Source organism: Pseudopodoces humilis, chromosome 13 (genome assembly GCF_049639895.1).
Source record: "Pseudopodoces humilis isolate 2021_Gansu_Grassland_sample_001 chromosome 13, ASM4963989v1, whole genome shotgun sequence".
Classification (NCBI taxonomy): Eukaryota; Metazoa; Chordata; class Aves; order Passeriformes; family Paridae; genus Pseudopodoces; species Pseudopodoces humilis.
In genome coordinates, this window is record NC_142212.1 from 20,591,151 (window position 1) to 20,608,067 (window position 16,917).

General features: G+C 50.6%; 1 protein-coding gene across 3 annotated transcripts in view; it reads right to left on the reverse strand.

Annotated features, from left to right (window-relative positions):
* Positions 1-16,917, reverse strand: part of SRGAP3 (SLIT-ROBO Rho GTPase activating protein 3) — a 74,926-nt gene extending 58,009 nt beyond the window's left edge. For all 3 annotated transcript variants that reach the window (XM_014251525.2, XM_005521957.3, XM_088061713.1), the window contains exon 1: positions 16,801-16,917. In XM_014251525.2, coding sequence (XP_014107000.1) covers positions 16,801-16,867 — 67 coding nt within the window. In that variant the 5' untranslated portion in view covers positions 16,868-16,917. The remainder of the gene's footprint in view (positions 1-16,800) is intronic.

The window sequence follows — 16,917 nt, forward strand, 5'->3', positions numbered from 1 at the left end:
CACAGGCTACGGAGCGACTCACCGCAAGGCAAAGTACAGGAGAGGAAACATCCTAGACCCTTACAAATAATTGTGTATTTCTAACATGCTGGAACTTTTAAGATCAAACTCAAGATTCATACTTGCAGTATAAGTTTTAAAATGCAAATTATGAATAAAATTACTTCAGTGAAAAGGTGGAAGGCTACATATTAATATTTCTCTGAAATAACATCTATATATTATGTGACTATCCCTTATTAGGGATTAATTCTAAACTCAGTGGAGTTAGTTCAGTGAAAAAATCTCCCTTTAACTTAGGAACTTTTGATTCAAATGAATGCTGAAACCGAACAAAATAAAGCAGAGAAGTTGTCCAAACTATGCAATGTGTAAAGAACTCACCTAAATTTAGCCACAGATTTCATTAATAACTATAAGCAAATGACCTTTTTTTAAATCCACAGGGTTTATCCTAACAATTTTACCGTAAATTTTAACGGATTGTTTTCTCTCTCCCTCTCCCAAAAAATGTCACAAAATGCTTTTGCTCATAAATTATGTCCAATAATTTGCCTCCAGCCAGGATATTTTACTGAGATAAGGAACAGCTGCATTATACAGAGCTATAATTATGTTTCAAGGAAAAGATCATCAACATGGAAGTATGATTTTCTACTTGGATTTAAAACTAGTGAACAAAACCAGTCCCCATGTGAACAGCACTGTACAACCTCAGGCTCCTCTGGAGCATCTCCACAGCTGCCTGCACCAGCACACACTGGATGGTGTGGCCATGAGGAACCTGGCCAAAGCCAACACCCCTCAGCAGTCACTGGGGACCAGGACAGCTCCAGACTGTCCATAACCCCTGGGAATGTTCACCAGGACAGCCCCAGACTGTCCATAACCCCAGGGGACCAGGACAGCTCCAGACTGTCCATAACCCCTGGGGACCAGGACAGCCCCAGACTGTCCATAACCCCTGGGGACCAGGACAGCCCCAGACTGTCCATAACCCCTGGGGACCAGGACAGCCCCAGACTGTCCATAACCCCTGGGGACCAGGACAGCCCCAGACTGTCCATAACCCCTGGGGACCAGGACAGCTCCAGACTTTCAGCTTTAAACTACAGTCTGGTACTAGGAGAAAAAAAGAGAAAAATCAAAGGGCTGTTTTTTGTCACTAATGAATTTCAGAAAAAATCTTATGAAAAACCTGTTAACAGGAACAGGAAACTGCTGAGAAATGAGGACACCATGGATCATAACACAAACACCAGTTGCTGCACAGTAGCAGTCACCAATTACAAAAAGCCCAACACCAAAAGCCCACATTAATGTGGTACTAAAAATCTGAGCTAAGAGGTCAAAGAATGTTCAGAGATCTGGGGGTAAAATGGGAATGTCCTGCCTCATTCCCATTGCCAGACTAGCTCACCCTTATGGAAAATCTTTTGTTACTATGGTGACGGGGAATCAAAAAAACTTAGACCCATGTAAACACAGGTTTTCCTATACAGATTGCAATATTCTATATTGCCAGTTAATCCCAATTTATGAATTTTTAGTTATTCAGCCAGCCAGAGAAAACTGAGTGATTATTCATAAATATAAAAGTTAAAGTTCATTCCTAGATAAATCGCAAACAAAAACAGGTCTGAATTTCTCTTATCAATTACTCACAATAACTAACTCGCTCACCTCCAGTTACCTGCCAAAACCCAGACACACTAATCTCAATTACTTATTTCAGGGGGGCAACTCTTCCCCGTTTTCCTCATGCTATATTTGTTTACATAGGGATATAAACAAACATACCTATGTGTGTATGTTCTCTCCCCTCTGTGGGCCACACACAGAGTAAACAAGGAGCAGAGGCTGCTAGGGAAGGCTTCTGAAATTCACTACATTCAGCTTTGAACTGCTGGCCCAAGGGTAAAATCAGAACTGACTCATAATGTCTCAGTTCTTTTTTAAGCTGCAACTGAACATTCATAGGAAAACTAAAATAGTCTGAAACAGTTTCAGCTACCAAATGTGACGGTTTTTATCTCAAATATCCTGACACCAGCCATTCATTTTTCTCCTTTTTTGAGCCTTTTTAAAGTTGAGTTCCAGGAACACACAAATCAGAGTCTTGCACTCCAGACACCTGCCACCTCCTCTTGCCTACATGAACCTTCTCCTGAGACTATAGCTTCCAAGGAAGAATTTAGTCCTGCCTCAATTATCAAGCAGGTTTCAGGAAGATTAGGAATATGCCAATTTCTCTCAGGTGGGGATCCTGCAGTCTGGATTCTCACAGCTATTGCAGCAGCCAAAGGGCACAGAACACCACCCGAGTGGTACCCACCACCAGCCCGTTCCAGAGAGCCCAGGTTTCCAGCACATCCTTCTCCTAACACAGCTCCTGTGGGAGGAGGGCACAGAGCTCCCCCAGCATGCTGCCAGCCACAGCGGTGTTGGTGCTCCGTGGAGCTGCCCTGCAGCACCTCGGGGACATTGCTCACTCCACACGGGCTGCAAAGCTCCTGGCTGGGGCAGGACACAGCACACAGTGTGCTATCTCCGCCTGGTTTACACAGCATTTGTTATTAAATCATGAATTGCCCCTGTCCCACACAGTACACCCGTGCAGCAAACAGCGCGGGCGATGCCGGCGCAGGAACCCTTCGGAAGCTCAGCAGCAATCAAGGCCTCACGCCACGCTGGCAGCGCTATCAGGCAATCCACGAGCAGATGGATGTATTTGTAAATAAGGCAGATCGGTTTTGTCAGGTTGTAATTGGTTTTAGAACAAGCAATTCCCACGATGACAAACAACAATCGAAGAGCACAGAGCCCCAGAGTGCGAGAGCGAGCAGGCAGCACTTTGGGACAGCAGCACAGGGCAGCAGTGGCAGTGCCACCCAGGACACACGGACAGCTTCGTGCTGGGACCGGCCCTGCAGTGCCGCACAACGGGAAAGCTCAGCAGCACTGCCACGGTGATTCCAGCAGCCAAGGATGTTGGGTGCCCCCGAAGCTGCAACTGGAGCCACAGCTAACACCTCAGCAGCTCAGAGCCTGCAAGGACCAGCTGTCCTGTTCTGGCACAGCATCTGGATGCAGGCTGACAAAGAGCAGTTCAGCTACTGGGAAACCTGACACTTCACACAAAGACTGGGGACAAGGAGTTCTTCCCGACAAACTCTGGACACATGCAGCCTGATGAAGACCCAAAAAAAATGAAAGAAGAGGACACTGAAGACTTTTTCTTTCTTCCAAAGGTGTACTGCCACCATGAATTGCTGCAGGCTCAGTAGTTAGCTTGGTGACCATAAATGCCTTTTTCATTGTCATTGTGATGTACACCACAGACAAGGACACTGCAGCAAACTCGCAGTAACAACGTGACCAGCCTCCACCTAAATTCTTGGCACACCAACAAGATTACACTTGCCAGAAAAGCAGTGGGGAGCTGGGGCTTGCACCCAGCTCTCACACACAGGGAAATCCTGGGACACAACCTGTGACTATTCCCATGACCAACCACCATGGAATCCCCAATGAAGGTTTCATTCTGAAGTTACTCTCTGGCTTTGTGACCTGCAAAATTACTTCCTTCCATCCAGAGCCTTAAGAAAGGTACACTCTCTGCTCCAGGCTCCTCTCCCGTACAACACAGATGTCTCTTCATTGCCCTGGACAGGCATTTAAAAGCAGTAGGCAGCTTGATCAACAACACAGTCCCAGGGATGTACAAGTACATGCTGTGTGATTAGGAGGAAAGGCAAGGAGTGTACATTTCTTTTCTCCTCTTCTTCCCACTCCCCCTTAGTTTGGAGCTGATCTCTCCCACAGAACAGATTATTGTTATTTCAACAGTGCATCTCACACTGCCATTCTGCAGAACAATGACTGTATGAGTATCTTTGTAATGGTTTCACTTCCAGGGGTTTAGAATATGACATTTTCATTTTACAATATGTTTACTTTGTATTTCTTTAGGAATTTTAGCAAGAGTAGGTCAAGAGCGCACAAGCAGGAAAAAACATGCAGGAAAAAATGCTTTTAAAGCCATGAGTCACTCAGAACACAATCCAGCAAGGATGTTAAAAGAAACAAAAAATGCTTTGAAAGATCCTACTGAGAGTCTGATTCCCAGGTTACTTGGCCTATTCCAAATTAAGACACCTTTTTGCCACACTTTCTCAGGCTTTTCCTGAGCTATCTGAAAAATCTAGTTACAGTGGAGATCCTGATTTTCATGTTCATTAATTACCAGAGTAGCAGTCCCATTCACTTTAATGGTAAAAAAGAACATGGAAACAATAGGAAATCCCCATCAAAACATTTAATCTATTTCATGGAAAATAAAATCAAGAATGATTAAAAGAAAAGCTGGCAAAACAGAAGAGTTTCTGTCTATGACTGTAGAAGTCAATTCCAAGTGGTGTGACCAGGATGTGGCCCTTCACTGGGCACAGCACGGAATGCATGCAGAGCTCGCACCCTCGCAGGGCACTCGCAGGCCCTCTGCTGCAGAGCCACCTCTGCAGCGTGCCCGGCTTCTCCATCTCTCCCTGCTGATGCCCAGCCCCAACCAGACACAGATCACGTTCCCCAAGGTGTGACACGACCAAAGGTTTCATTCCCAGAGAGAGGCGAGCTCGCCCGGGCTATCAGGAACCAGCACTTGCCATCCGCTCCCGCAGCTGCAGCACATGTTGGGCCCTGTGCCGGGGAACATCCATCCAACCCTGCCCCACAGGCACAGCAACGCTCTGTCCTGCCCCAGGGAGCAGCAGCTGAGCTGGGTTACCGGCAGGGCAGCCGGCCCGCGGTGACCGATGCCCAGACCCTGCAGCTCGGGGCTGTGGGGCTCAGGGAGCTGTGGGGCTCAGGGCCCTGCTCAGGGCCATGGGGCTCAAGGAGCTGTGGGGCTCGGGGCTGTGGGGCTCGGGGCTGTGGGGCTCAGGGCCCTGCTCAGGGCCATGGGGCTCAAGGAGCTGTGGGGCTCGGGGCTGTGGGGCTCGGGGCCCTGCTCAGGGCCATGGGGCTCAAGGAGCTGTGGGGCTCGGGGCTGTGGGGCTCAGGGCCCTGCTCAGGGCCATGGGGCTCAAGGCTGTGGGGCTCAAGGAGCTGTGGGGCTCAAGGAGCTGTGGGAGGGTCACACACTGCCCAGCCATGCCGGTCCCCAAACAGACAGAGCCAGGGACCCTCTGCTGCTCCTGCTCCCAAGGCCTGCCCTCCTGCCCCAGCCCCACGCTGCCCCCTCATCCCGCCCGCCTCTCGGAAGCGCTGGGAGAACACAACCATTAATACTCTTAACTGTTTTGAAGCTATTACATGGGTACTTACAGACATGCCAGGGTAACTTAATCCAGTGGCCTCTCAGAGCATCGCTTCAATGCTGCAGGTGAAACTCTAACATACCCAGCCAGCTGTGTACTCTGCACAGGGAAATTTATTTTCTGATCTCTCCAGCAATCACATTCCACCCTGAAGCATGACACTCGCTTGTGCTGGCCTCAGCATGCTTCACTGTACATAATATTGATGGTAAAAGTACTCAGCCTTTTGGAAAACATGCACACTTCGAAAGAGAACTAGCCATTAGACAAAAGAAAAAGAAAAACAAAAACAGCCCACAGTACTCCAGCCTGTAGTGGTAGAGTATGACTGAGTTGCAACATTCAAACACCCTCCTGGAGAGCAGGGAGCACCCAGGGGCACACAGCTTACTGCTGAGCTCCTCAGAGTGACAACCAAGGACTTTTACCTACAGGAAGGGGCATCCCAAAAGAGGAGTTTCCCCTGACTGGTCCTGCTGGAGAGCTGGGTGTGGACAGGCTTCAGCCACAGCAGGATGAAGAGCAAGGTGAAGATCACCATAACTCCTTGCTAACACTGCATGACCCCTCATGTGAGCAGGGATTTTGGCACATGATCCCAAGGGCACGAAGCACCACAGGCCACAGCCCATGGGAGACATCTCCACCCACTCAAGAGGACTTTCTTGAACCCACAGTGACACAGTTGACAGTGGCTGAGCGTATTTTCAAATTAAGCTGTCTCTCTTTTGGCCAGAACAGGACTTCCCCACCACTTAAGGGTCATTTAGGGCACACTGTCCTTCCAGAGGAATCAGCACACTCTCCCAAATAACAGAGGAGCGAGAACAGGTGCATACAATAACATCTTCTTAGAAGGCCCAATGTATCTTTATCAGCTGGGGGCGTATCTCCTGCCAGTGGAAGTGGAACCCAGCACCCTTCCAGACATCACTGAACAGACATGCCCATCCAGCTTACAAGGTCCAGAGATCCAGCTCCACAGTGACCTCAGGTCACCCCCTCAGCACCAGCATCAGTCTGGAGTGACTAATCAGCCTTTGAGGGCAGGCAGGAGTACTAGATGGGGATTTTAAGAAAAGGCTAAATATACTCTCTGCTGTTGGCAGGATAATCTTGCCAGCAGTGTTTTCTCCCGCACTAACTGAGCAGCTAAACACGGTGTTTCTCACCATTCCCATCTTGTCCTAAGCCACAGCCCACTGATCCACACTGTATTCCTCTCCAGTGCAGCACTCCCGAACAGGACTTGTCTGCACAAGGCAGTGCCTCCTGACCATCGTCTCTGGCAATGCAGCTCCCATCTTCAAGCTCTCCTGCAGCTTCAGTCCCGCTACGCTGCCAATGCTGCAAAATGGCAGCAGGATTTTGCTCTCTCCTACACAAGTCTGTATCTTTAACATTTCCAACGCTAACAAGATGTCTTGAATGAATCATCATTTAGGCTGTTCCCAAAGATCAGCTAACCTGTTTTCACACCAAATCTTCAATTGTCTCTGAAGTCTTTGTTAACACAAAAGCTTCACGCTGCCACACAAACAGTATGATCTCTTGTCCTTTCTCTTCCATTAGTTCCATAATCTCAATGACTGAAGTGTCATGAGAGCCCAATTTCCATGAAGTAAAAAAAAAAGGGAGTGAAGATTTAAACACAGACTCCTTACCAAACTCAGTCTGTTTAGAGCCATTGGGTCACCAGGGATGGACAGCCAGTGATACCTGTTGTAGCCAGAGCCAGAGCTTTGCACTGATATATTCCAAAGCATTCACTGTGTGAGCTCCCTTGGATCCCAGCTGCTGGCAGCTGTAAGGTTACACACAAAGAAAGTTTCTGGAAAGCATTCAGCTGATCTGGGTACCCTGTTTGCACCATCAGCAGAGTGGAATTCTGGCACCTTGGGCAGGGGAAGCATTTTCAATCCTTATCAACACCCATGTTATTCCCATGAAGCAACTATTGATTTATCAGCACATTTGACAGAGAGAGAAGCTTTGCACGCACATGAGGCCAGCAACCTAAAATTATCAAACTGATGATCTCGAGCTTAGATCTGTTCTTGAGATCATCTCATCTTAAAGTTCCAAATGCACAACATCCCCTCGGGCTCTCACCCTGCCACAGAAGTGCCTGGAGACCACAAACAACTCTTCAAACAAACAAAGCAGCACTACAGCAGCAAGAAGAAAACTGATCTTTGGGGCTCTGGCACGGTGAAGGAGAAGCCACTACTTCAGCAAGTCCATGACAGGGCCTTCTACTGCAGTCCTGCTGAGTGCAACACTGCTCCACAGAGTTGGACTAACAGATGAAGAAAAGCCATGGAAAACCAGATTGCCTCTTCCCTGAATGGGAATCTCCTCCCATCTCCTGAACTCCGGTCAATTACACGTCTGTATCGTTCTCTATTCTTAAAAATTTACACTTAAAATACAAGCCTGAGTAAAACAGCACAGAGCTTCACCCCACCACCACAGCTTGCTTTGCTGTCTCCAGTAATAACTAAAGCAATAAGTCACATGGATAAATTCCCTGCCCTGGAGGGCTGCAGCCCTGAGCATTCCCAGAAGCAGCAGGATGAACAGAATCCCAAAGAGCAGCCTCACCTCTCCCCTGCCTGAGGCAGGACATCAGAGATGCTCAAGAGAGGAGAAACCTCCTCTCCTCTCCCAGCTGATACAGACACTGAGACCACTGAACTCCTCCTTCTAGCAGCAGGTTCCTCAGCTGTCCTGCACACCTGCCATTCCTACAAGATGGAGCCACGTTTTCCAGAGCTACTTTGGGAAGCCAGACACATTCCAGTTACTGCCATCTCTTACCACAGACACAACTATTCCTCCCAAAGGCTGAGGTGAAAAAGCTGAAGGTATTTTCACCCTCTTCAAAACTCTTCTCCAACTTCAAAGGCAAGAAGAGCAACCCGTACTAATGCAAATTCTTCTTGGAAGCTGCTGGCCACAGTGCGGCTGTGTAATTTCCCAAACTCTGCACTTTCCAGACTAAAACCTGCAGCACCACACAGAGAATCTCCTTGAACATCAGTGGAGCATCATAGCCAGGAAAGCACATTTGGAAAGCTAATAGGAATACTTCTTGCAGGCAGATTGCTTAAGGCAGCTCAACAGCACAAGATGTGTAAGCAAGAGACTCTGACAGCAGTAGCTTTCTCCCAGTGTCCAGCTCTCTAGTCCCCAATCTCTCCAAGGCCAGAGATTCCCAACCTGGGGAACCCACATAGTACAGACTGACAAGACAGACACACCACAGCCACATATGTGAACACAGCCAGAGGCACTGCTGCTGCTCCCCTGTGATAATGCCATGCCTACAGAGCTGAATCTGGGGACCCACCTCCACAAGAGGCTGAGATGCACCAACTTCCACTCTGGAATTATGTTACCACACCTTTTTTTACATGTCTTTGTTCGTAAAACAAAGGGGAATATTTAAATTAAGGAGGATTTAAAATCTCTCCTTCCCTACCATGGCCATCCTACCACCTGTCTCCTCATTGCAGAGTGCCAACAACCCTGAAGAACCAGCAGAACCTTGGGATAAACAGCAGGGCTGTATGTCCCTGGCCTGGCAGCTGCACTGTGATGGGGCCATCTCTCATGGGAACTTAAAGCCAAGGTGCTGGGAAATCACAGCCATTAAACACTCCCAGAGCACCCTGGCAGTAAGGAACACACAGCCCCATCCCAGTCCAGGGAACACTCCACAGCCGCATGAACTCCTTACTAATTTTATTTTGATACTCCACTTCCTCTCTTAAAATTGTATGTTGCAATACACTGTTCAGTGGCTGCCTCTGCCCAAACCACTGCAACTGCCTTACAGAGAGAAAAGGGAAGCTAAAATAAGTTATCTCAGGCCAGTTTGTCAGAGAAAAGGTTAACAATCTGACATGACAAGACATGAGCAGTGTAAAGTGAATCCAAAAACCACAGGCCCAGCCAGAGCAGCAGCCCAGGGCAAGGGCTGGCAGCCCTGAGGAGGTCAGCAGTGACAGGTACAACCCATCATCACCCCATCACCACACAGGTTCACACTGTTCACCCGTCTCCATGTCCTCAGTCACTGCTACGGCACAACCACTAATACACAGAGGTGGGGCACACACAGCACATTACTTATTAGCAAGGAATAGTCACCTTTTCAGGAGGAGGGTTTGCTGGCAGCTCAGCAAAAGCCTCCTGGGATTAAATCAACAGTCAGGACTACAGAGCCACCCAGGTTGCAAGAAAGGAGAGATTTCTTCAGGCCAGTTTTGCTGGCAAGTGCCATGAGGAACACGCCTGCACATGCTGCTGAGCCCTCTGCAGCCCTGAGCCAGGAGCCACCTGTGTGACCTGCCCCATCTCCTGCCAGCACCTACCTGTGTGACCTGCTCCATCTCCTGCCAGGAGCTACCTGTGTGACCTGCCCCATCTCCTGCCAGGAGCTACCTGTGTGACCTGCTCCATCTCCTGCCAGCACCTACCTGTGTGACCTGCTCCATCTCCTGCCAGGAGCTACCTGTGTGACCTGCTCCATCTCCTGCCAGCACCTACCTGTGTGACCTGCCCCATTGTCTGCCAGGAGCTACCTGTGTGACCTGCTCCATCTCCTGCCAGCACCTACCTGTGTGACCTGCTCCATCTCCTGCCAGGAGCTACCTGTGTGACCTGCTCCATCTCCTGCCAGCACCTACCTGTGTGACCTGCTCCATCTCCTGCCAGGAGCTACCTGTGTGACCTGCTCCATCTCCTGCCAGCACCTACCTGTGTGACCTGCCCCATTGTCTGCCAGGAGCTACCTGTGTGACCTGCTCCATCTCCTGCCAGGAGCTACCTGTGTGACCTGCTCCATCTCCTGTCAGGAGCTACCTGTGTGACCTGCTCCATCTCCTGCCAGGAGCTACCTGTGTGACCTGCTCCATCTCCTGTCAGGAGCTACCTGTGTGACCTGCTCCATCTCCTGCCAGGAGCTACCTGTGTGACCTGCTCCATCTCCTGCCAGCACCTACCTGTGTGACCTGCCCCATCTCCTGTCAGGAGCTACCTGTGTGACCTGCTCCATCTCCTGCCAGCACCTACCTGTGTGACCTGCCCCATCTCCTGTCAGGAGCTACCTGTGTGACCTGCTCCATCTCCTGCCAGGAGCTACCTGTGTGACCTGCTCCATCTCCTGTCAGGAGCTACCTGTGTGACCTGCTCCATCTCCTGCCAGGAGCTACCTGTGTGACCTGCTCCATCTCCTGCCAGCACCTACCTGTGTGACCTGCCCCATTGTCTGCCAGGAGCTACCTGTGTGACCTGCCCCATCTCCTGCCAGCACCTACCTGTGTGACCTGCCCCATCTCCTGTCAGGAGCTACCTGTGTGACCTGCTCCATCTCCTGCCAGCACCTACCTGTGTGACCTGCCCCATCTCCTGTCAGGAGCTACCTGTGTGACCTGCTCCATCTCCTGCCAGCACCTACCTGTGTGACCTGCTCCATCTCCTGCCAGGAGCTACCTGTGTGACCTGCTCCATCTCCTGCCAGCACCTACCTGTGTGACCTGCCCCATCTCCTGCCAGGAGCTACCTGTGTGACCTGCTCCATCTCCTGCCAGGAGCTACCTGTGTGACCTGCCCCATCTCCTGCCAGGAGCACAGGTACCTCCCAGGGCAGTAAAAGCATTTCAGGAGGTGACTGCTGCTGCTGCCATGGTAGCTTGACAAACAGCTACTGAAACCAAGCCAAACCCAGACAGGAGAAAATCTTAGAGCTCAAGAGGGAGGGTTCCCTCCCATCTTCCATAGGCCAGCAACAGGGAGAATAAATCCTCCTCCTGAAAGGGGCTGAAACTGCACACAGAACTTACAGCATTCCACCTCACAGAGGTTATAAATGTCTGCTAAGCACCTGAAGCGCATTTGGTGCTGCACTCTCATGGCCCTTAAAACTCTTCACCTGGAACAAGAACTAGCTACAGGCCCTGAGTAAGTGCTGTAAGAGGGTTTCATTGTTATCAGGAGGAGAGGTAGACTGACAAATCATGCCAGCTGCACACCCAGGCACCTGCCAGCTATCAGGGAAGAACACAGCCAGGCTTACAGGATCAAAATACCCTTATTTTGTATCTAAATCACCTCACAGCATGGCAGAACCCCAGCTCCTGCCACCAGATCCCTGTCCTGGGACAAGCCACGACCCTGGACATATTGCTCAGCAGTTCTGACCTCTGGCCATGCAGACAAGCAGGAGGAGCTGCTGAGGATGGATGGACCATGCCACCAGCATCTGCAGAGCTGGTGGTGGTCAGTCACACACAGGAGCTGCTGACTCAGCTGAACCATCCCAGCCTCTGCTGAAGCACTCGGGACTTGCACCTCGCAGGAACATCTCTGACAAATTCAAATTGTTTCCATTAGAATCTGACAATTAATCATTATTAGGAATCACATCTAAACTCCCTGCTATCCTTGCACGTGGCCCACCCAGTGCCTGCAGACAGAGGGTTCTGCAAAACTCAGAGCCAGGGAGGAAACAGCAGGGAAGGGAGTGGTAACAACCAGGAGCAGCGTGGAGCAGTTCTCTCGAAGTCTCACATCAGAAACCACATCAGATTCATCAGGATCTGCTACCTGTTGCAGACAGCTCCACCACAGCCAGCTGAGCTACGGCAGACACGCTGGGTGCCCTTGGGTGATATTTTCCCACATCTTGTTAAGCACAACAATTAAGCCAACAGACATTTTCTATTTGGTTTTGTGATTAATATTTAGCAGTTTCCCAGCAGCCCCCACAAAGGGGTGCAACTTTCTGTCTTGCACAGAACCATTTCATTGAATGACCTGCCAAGTTCAAGCCTTGATGCCTCTCCTCCTTGAGCAGCAAAGCTCCTTCCCTGAGCAAATCAGTATCCTAGAAAATTACTCAGCATGGATAATTTCCCAACATTTTCTGAACAATGTGGAAAGAGAGCAAGAGGTAGGAAAAGAAAATAGACACAAAAGAAGGGATGCAGCTACTGCAATGGAAGAAGTCAAAGGAAGCTAATGGACAATGACAAATTAACCTAAACTTTATGAAAATGGGAAAGAACACATTCGTTTTCTTTGGCCCTAGTCTGCAAATCTTTTTAGTGTTTTTATATGCTAAAACCATCAAAACTCTGGTTTTATTATCAATTTAGACATCAACTAAGAGTCCCAGAAGTCAAGGAATCACCCCTTTGCCACTAAGCAGCCAGATGCACCATACGGAGAGCCCCAACTCCAGGATCACCAAGGATCATGTCACCTGCCAGTCACACGACACAAGATGCTACTGCCTCACAGCAGTCTCCTGCCAACACCAGCCAGAGGGATCACACAGGGACCTGTGTTTTGCCAGGGTTAAGGAAAACTGCAGGAAGCAATATAAAATTCAATAGCCAGTCAACACAATGTGCAATTTTCTGCAAGACTACCAACACTGGACCATAGGTGGTTGCATCTGCATAATTAAAACTGGTTTGTTCTGCTGCATTAAAGCCACAAATCAGGCATGTGACCATAATGAGAGAGAGACATTTATTTAGATTTCTGGCCCGATAGACCAATTAAAAGTGTACATCTGAAAACACGCACTTTAAATTGTGCATCCAAGGATCTGCTGTGCTGTATATTCTGCAGGCAGCTGTCATGTGGCAGTTGTAAATCTGCAGCCATATCTCCATTGGTGTTTATTTTTAACACCACCACTCCTGTCTGCAAAGCTAAGGCAAATAAGAAAACCTGCCTCTTAAAAGTAATCTCAAATATTTTCTTTCCGGTACTATCCAGCAAGCATCTCCTGCCAGTGCTGGGGCCAGCTCTCCCCTTTCTGACAGCTGGAGGGTACAAAGCAGCAGCAGAAGAGAAGGACAGAGCCTGGATAACTGACAGGAGGGACCGCACCGTGGGAAGGAGCCTGCCAGCACAGCGTGTGTGCAGGAGAGCTGAGAGAGAGCTCTCCGTGCACGGGCAGACAGCAAACTCTGCAGAGCTGCAGGAGCAGCGCCTGCAGCAGCCATCCCGTACTCCCACTCCCAAAAGCACAGTGGCACTGACCCAGAGCCTCGCGCACCCTGCAGCGCTGGCAGCAGCCCCCAGCCCTCCCCGGGACACCAGAACAGCGTGTGCAGCAGGGCACTCGAGCAGACCCACACGCACCTCACACGCCCCCGCTATCTCTCCAAGCATTTTCAGGACAGCTCCTTCCCACCGTGAGAGGAGCAGACACAATTCTCCTGGAAAGGAAGGGAGATACAGAGACATCGTGGCCAATAAATCACCCTGTGCATGAAGATAATTCCCCAGTTCAACCCTCCTCCTTCCAATCTCACTCCCCACGGGGCGCGTGGGCTCCTCGATTGCCGTACCCGAGGCTGCAGCTCCCGCAGCTCGGGCAGGGCTGGCTCCCACCCCGCAGTGCTGACAGGCCATCCCTGAACCACCCCAGCCTTTGCTCCAGTTCCCAACAGCCAGAGCAAGAGGCTTCAGTGAAACTTCCCTGAAATCAGCCTCAGTAACTTTTTTCCCCCCTCCATGTCATTCCAGGTGTCAACTCCTCTCTCTGGAACGGAGGCTTTACGTACCTGAGGCACTGCTGGAAGAACATTCCCTCACCCAGCGCTGCCTGGCACCTCACAACAGCAGCGTCCTGCCCACCCCTAATCCCCTCTGACCTCGTCTTCAAATGCATTTCCAGAGCAGCCTTGCTGGGGTTACTGCTCTTCCACCCATGCTGACATCTGCCCTGGAGTTCTCATGCAGGGTTTTCCACCTTTCTCCCTTCCATTTTCCTGTCTGTGCCTTGGGGACAAGCACTGTGCCGTGTTCGGATTCCAGGCCCATCCTCCCTACTATGAGATCACTGCTTCAAATTTTCATCTATTATCATCTTCATATTTCAGTATCAACGCTTCGGTTGTTAGTCCCCCTTGCCACCACTTCCCCTCCTCTTTATCCCTATTTCTCTTTCATTTTCGTTCTCAGGAGGTTTGGGCATCTGTCTTCACAAGAGCAGCGAAGGATTAGATATGAATAGCGTAATGACTCAATCCTTGAAGGAAATAAACAGGATATCTGGGATAATGAGGTAGCCTACATCCAATCCTTCAGTCAAGCCAGGAGAGACCAGACTCTGCACAAGTGGCCGTCGGTGTCCATGGTCACTGTCACAGCCTCAGCGAAGGTTTAGATGATCACAAACCCTGGCCCATGTCGGGCTGGCACACTCAATACACAACTGAGCACAGAAAAGCCCTGCTCCTTTTGCAGTGCATCCTCGACCACCAGCCCTCCTTGGGCCCCTACAGATGCAGGACCAACTGCTGTCCTGCCTGCCCAGCCAAGTTTGCTTACACTGCTCCTATTTAGTGAGGAAGCACAGAGCTCTGCACCAATCCCTCTGAACTCAGATGTTATCCTCCTCTAACAGTTTAGCAAGGTGGGAAGATCACAGCCACCCTGGTCCCCACAGAGAGGTGACAGCAAGTGATGGCTATCCAGTCACAGCTGTGAGCCCTGGAGGCCCACAGCTCACCATGGTCACCCCAAGACCACCCTCATCCTGTAACAGACCCTGGGTGTCCAGGGATGGAGCCACCCTCAAAGGCAGCGGGTGGGCAGCACACACGGGCACTGGGCTCTGACTCTGCCCGCCTCAACCCAGCTACAGGCACAGTCACCACCCTGTCAACATAAGAATTAGCCTTTATTCAGGTGAAAACACATACCATTCCTATACCAGGAATCAGACATTCCTGGAGGTGTAACTATGCATAGAACAGTATCAAGGAAATTATTACTGGCCCATCAGCAAACTGTCTGCATTACAGCTGCCCAAAACGTGATCACTGTGGTGTAATGTAACACCCTCACACACACTCCAGCATTAACTGCCTCACATATGGAAACCATGAGGCTACAGAAGCCAGGCCAAGAATGTTCATGGCCCTTGAGTACTCCAGTTACAAACAACAATCAGAAAAAACACTGGAGACATCCACAGCAAAGCTTTTTCAACAGCTCAGAAGCAGTCCTGCCCCCAGTGACCCCCCTACACCCCAAGCACTTGAGAAGCAGGAATCACCCAGCCCAGGGCATCATCTGAATAACGTGAAACCATGGGACAGCCTCTGGGAACAAATGCAAATCCCCTCCCATGAAACGAACAATACCACAGACTAAAAGAATATTTCATCTGCTTAACTGCAGGGTGCAATAACATCAATTTTCCCAAATTACACACAAGCAGAAAGGTAATTGGCACGGAGCAGGGTGTGTTGTGACTGTTCCGTCACTCTTCGAGGCCAGTTACAAAAGACTGAAATTCACTAAAGTAAACAATGGCACGAAACCAACAGCCAGCCCCTTCCCCAGAATCCCTCCCCCTGGCCTCGAGCTGCCGCAGCCAGGCAGAGACTTTTCCAAGCACAGTCTGTGCAGACCAGCCATCACCCAGCTGAGCTGGGATCTGGAGAAAAATGGAAGCTCTTGAGTTTGTACAAGCACAAGTTAATCTGCAGAAACGCTATTTTACACTTTTAATTAACCATGTCCTGGACTAAAATATAATGAAGTGGTGAACACATAGCCATATAAAACAACTGAATGAAGGGAGAGTGGAGCTGGTTTTATATAATAGTGGGGGGACTGAAGGAGGAAATGCAAGGAAAAGGCATGAAGTAAGCAGCTGAGAGTATCCTCCGTGGGAACTGAATGCAAGTTCCGATTGCATTGAAGGTGGGAAGAGTCATCAGCTAACAGAATTAGCAATTCTTGCAATAAGGAGTAGATGTATTAAGCTATCCAGAAATGACCATAATACAGTTTGGTACCAACACGAAAATCCCTGGGTGTGCAATAGACAGAAGGTTGCACCGGCTCATTTCCCTCTGCCACCAACCCGCTCAGCCTTTCCCTGGGCGGCAGAGCTGCCATGTGTCACAGGGTACCAACTTTCCTTCCAAACAAGAATTAACTCGGAGCCTTGGATTCGATACTCAGCGGTCTCAACAGACAAAACCTCTAGTTTTATTCTCTCCAACACTCAGGAACGCAGCCACTGCCGCACAGCTCCGCACCCCGCACCACTACCGGCACTTGCATAATAATGACTGCGGGCCTGCAGGCGAGGGGCCGGAGCACGAAGGCGAACTTCCTTACATAAGGACCGCAGGATGGATGCGCTCCCCACCGGGAGGCCGCGGGCAGCGCTCCCGACCCCGCACGGCCCCGGGGCTCCCGCAGCCACCGCTGCCCGGGTGGGCGCAGGGCGCTGCCCCGGGGGCGGCCCCGAACAATCTGCGCCCATCTCCGCGTCCCCGCAGGGCGATGGCAGCGCCCGGCGGGCAGGGCAGCGCTGCCGCAGCGCGGGAGGGGCGGGGGGCGGCGGCGCAGCCCCCGCGGCCGGAGCCGGCCCGTCCCCGCCCCGCCCCGCACACAAAGGCGGCCCCGCCGCGCCCGCACCGGCCCCGCTCCGCACCTTTGACCTGCGCCTCGTAGTCGGCGATGATCTCTTTGTCCTTCTTGAACTTGCCCTGCGCTGACATCGTGCGGGATGGCGCGGGCCCCGCCGGCACCGCCGCCCGCCGCGCTCCGC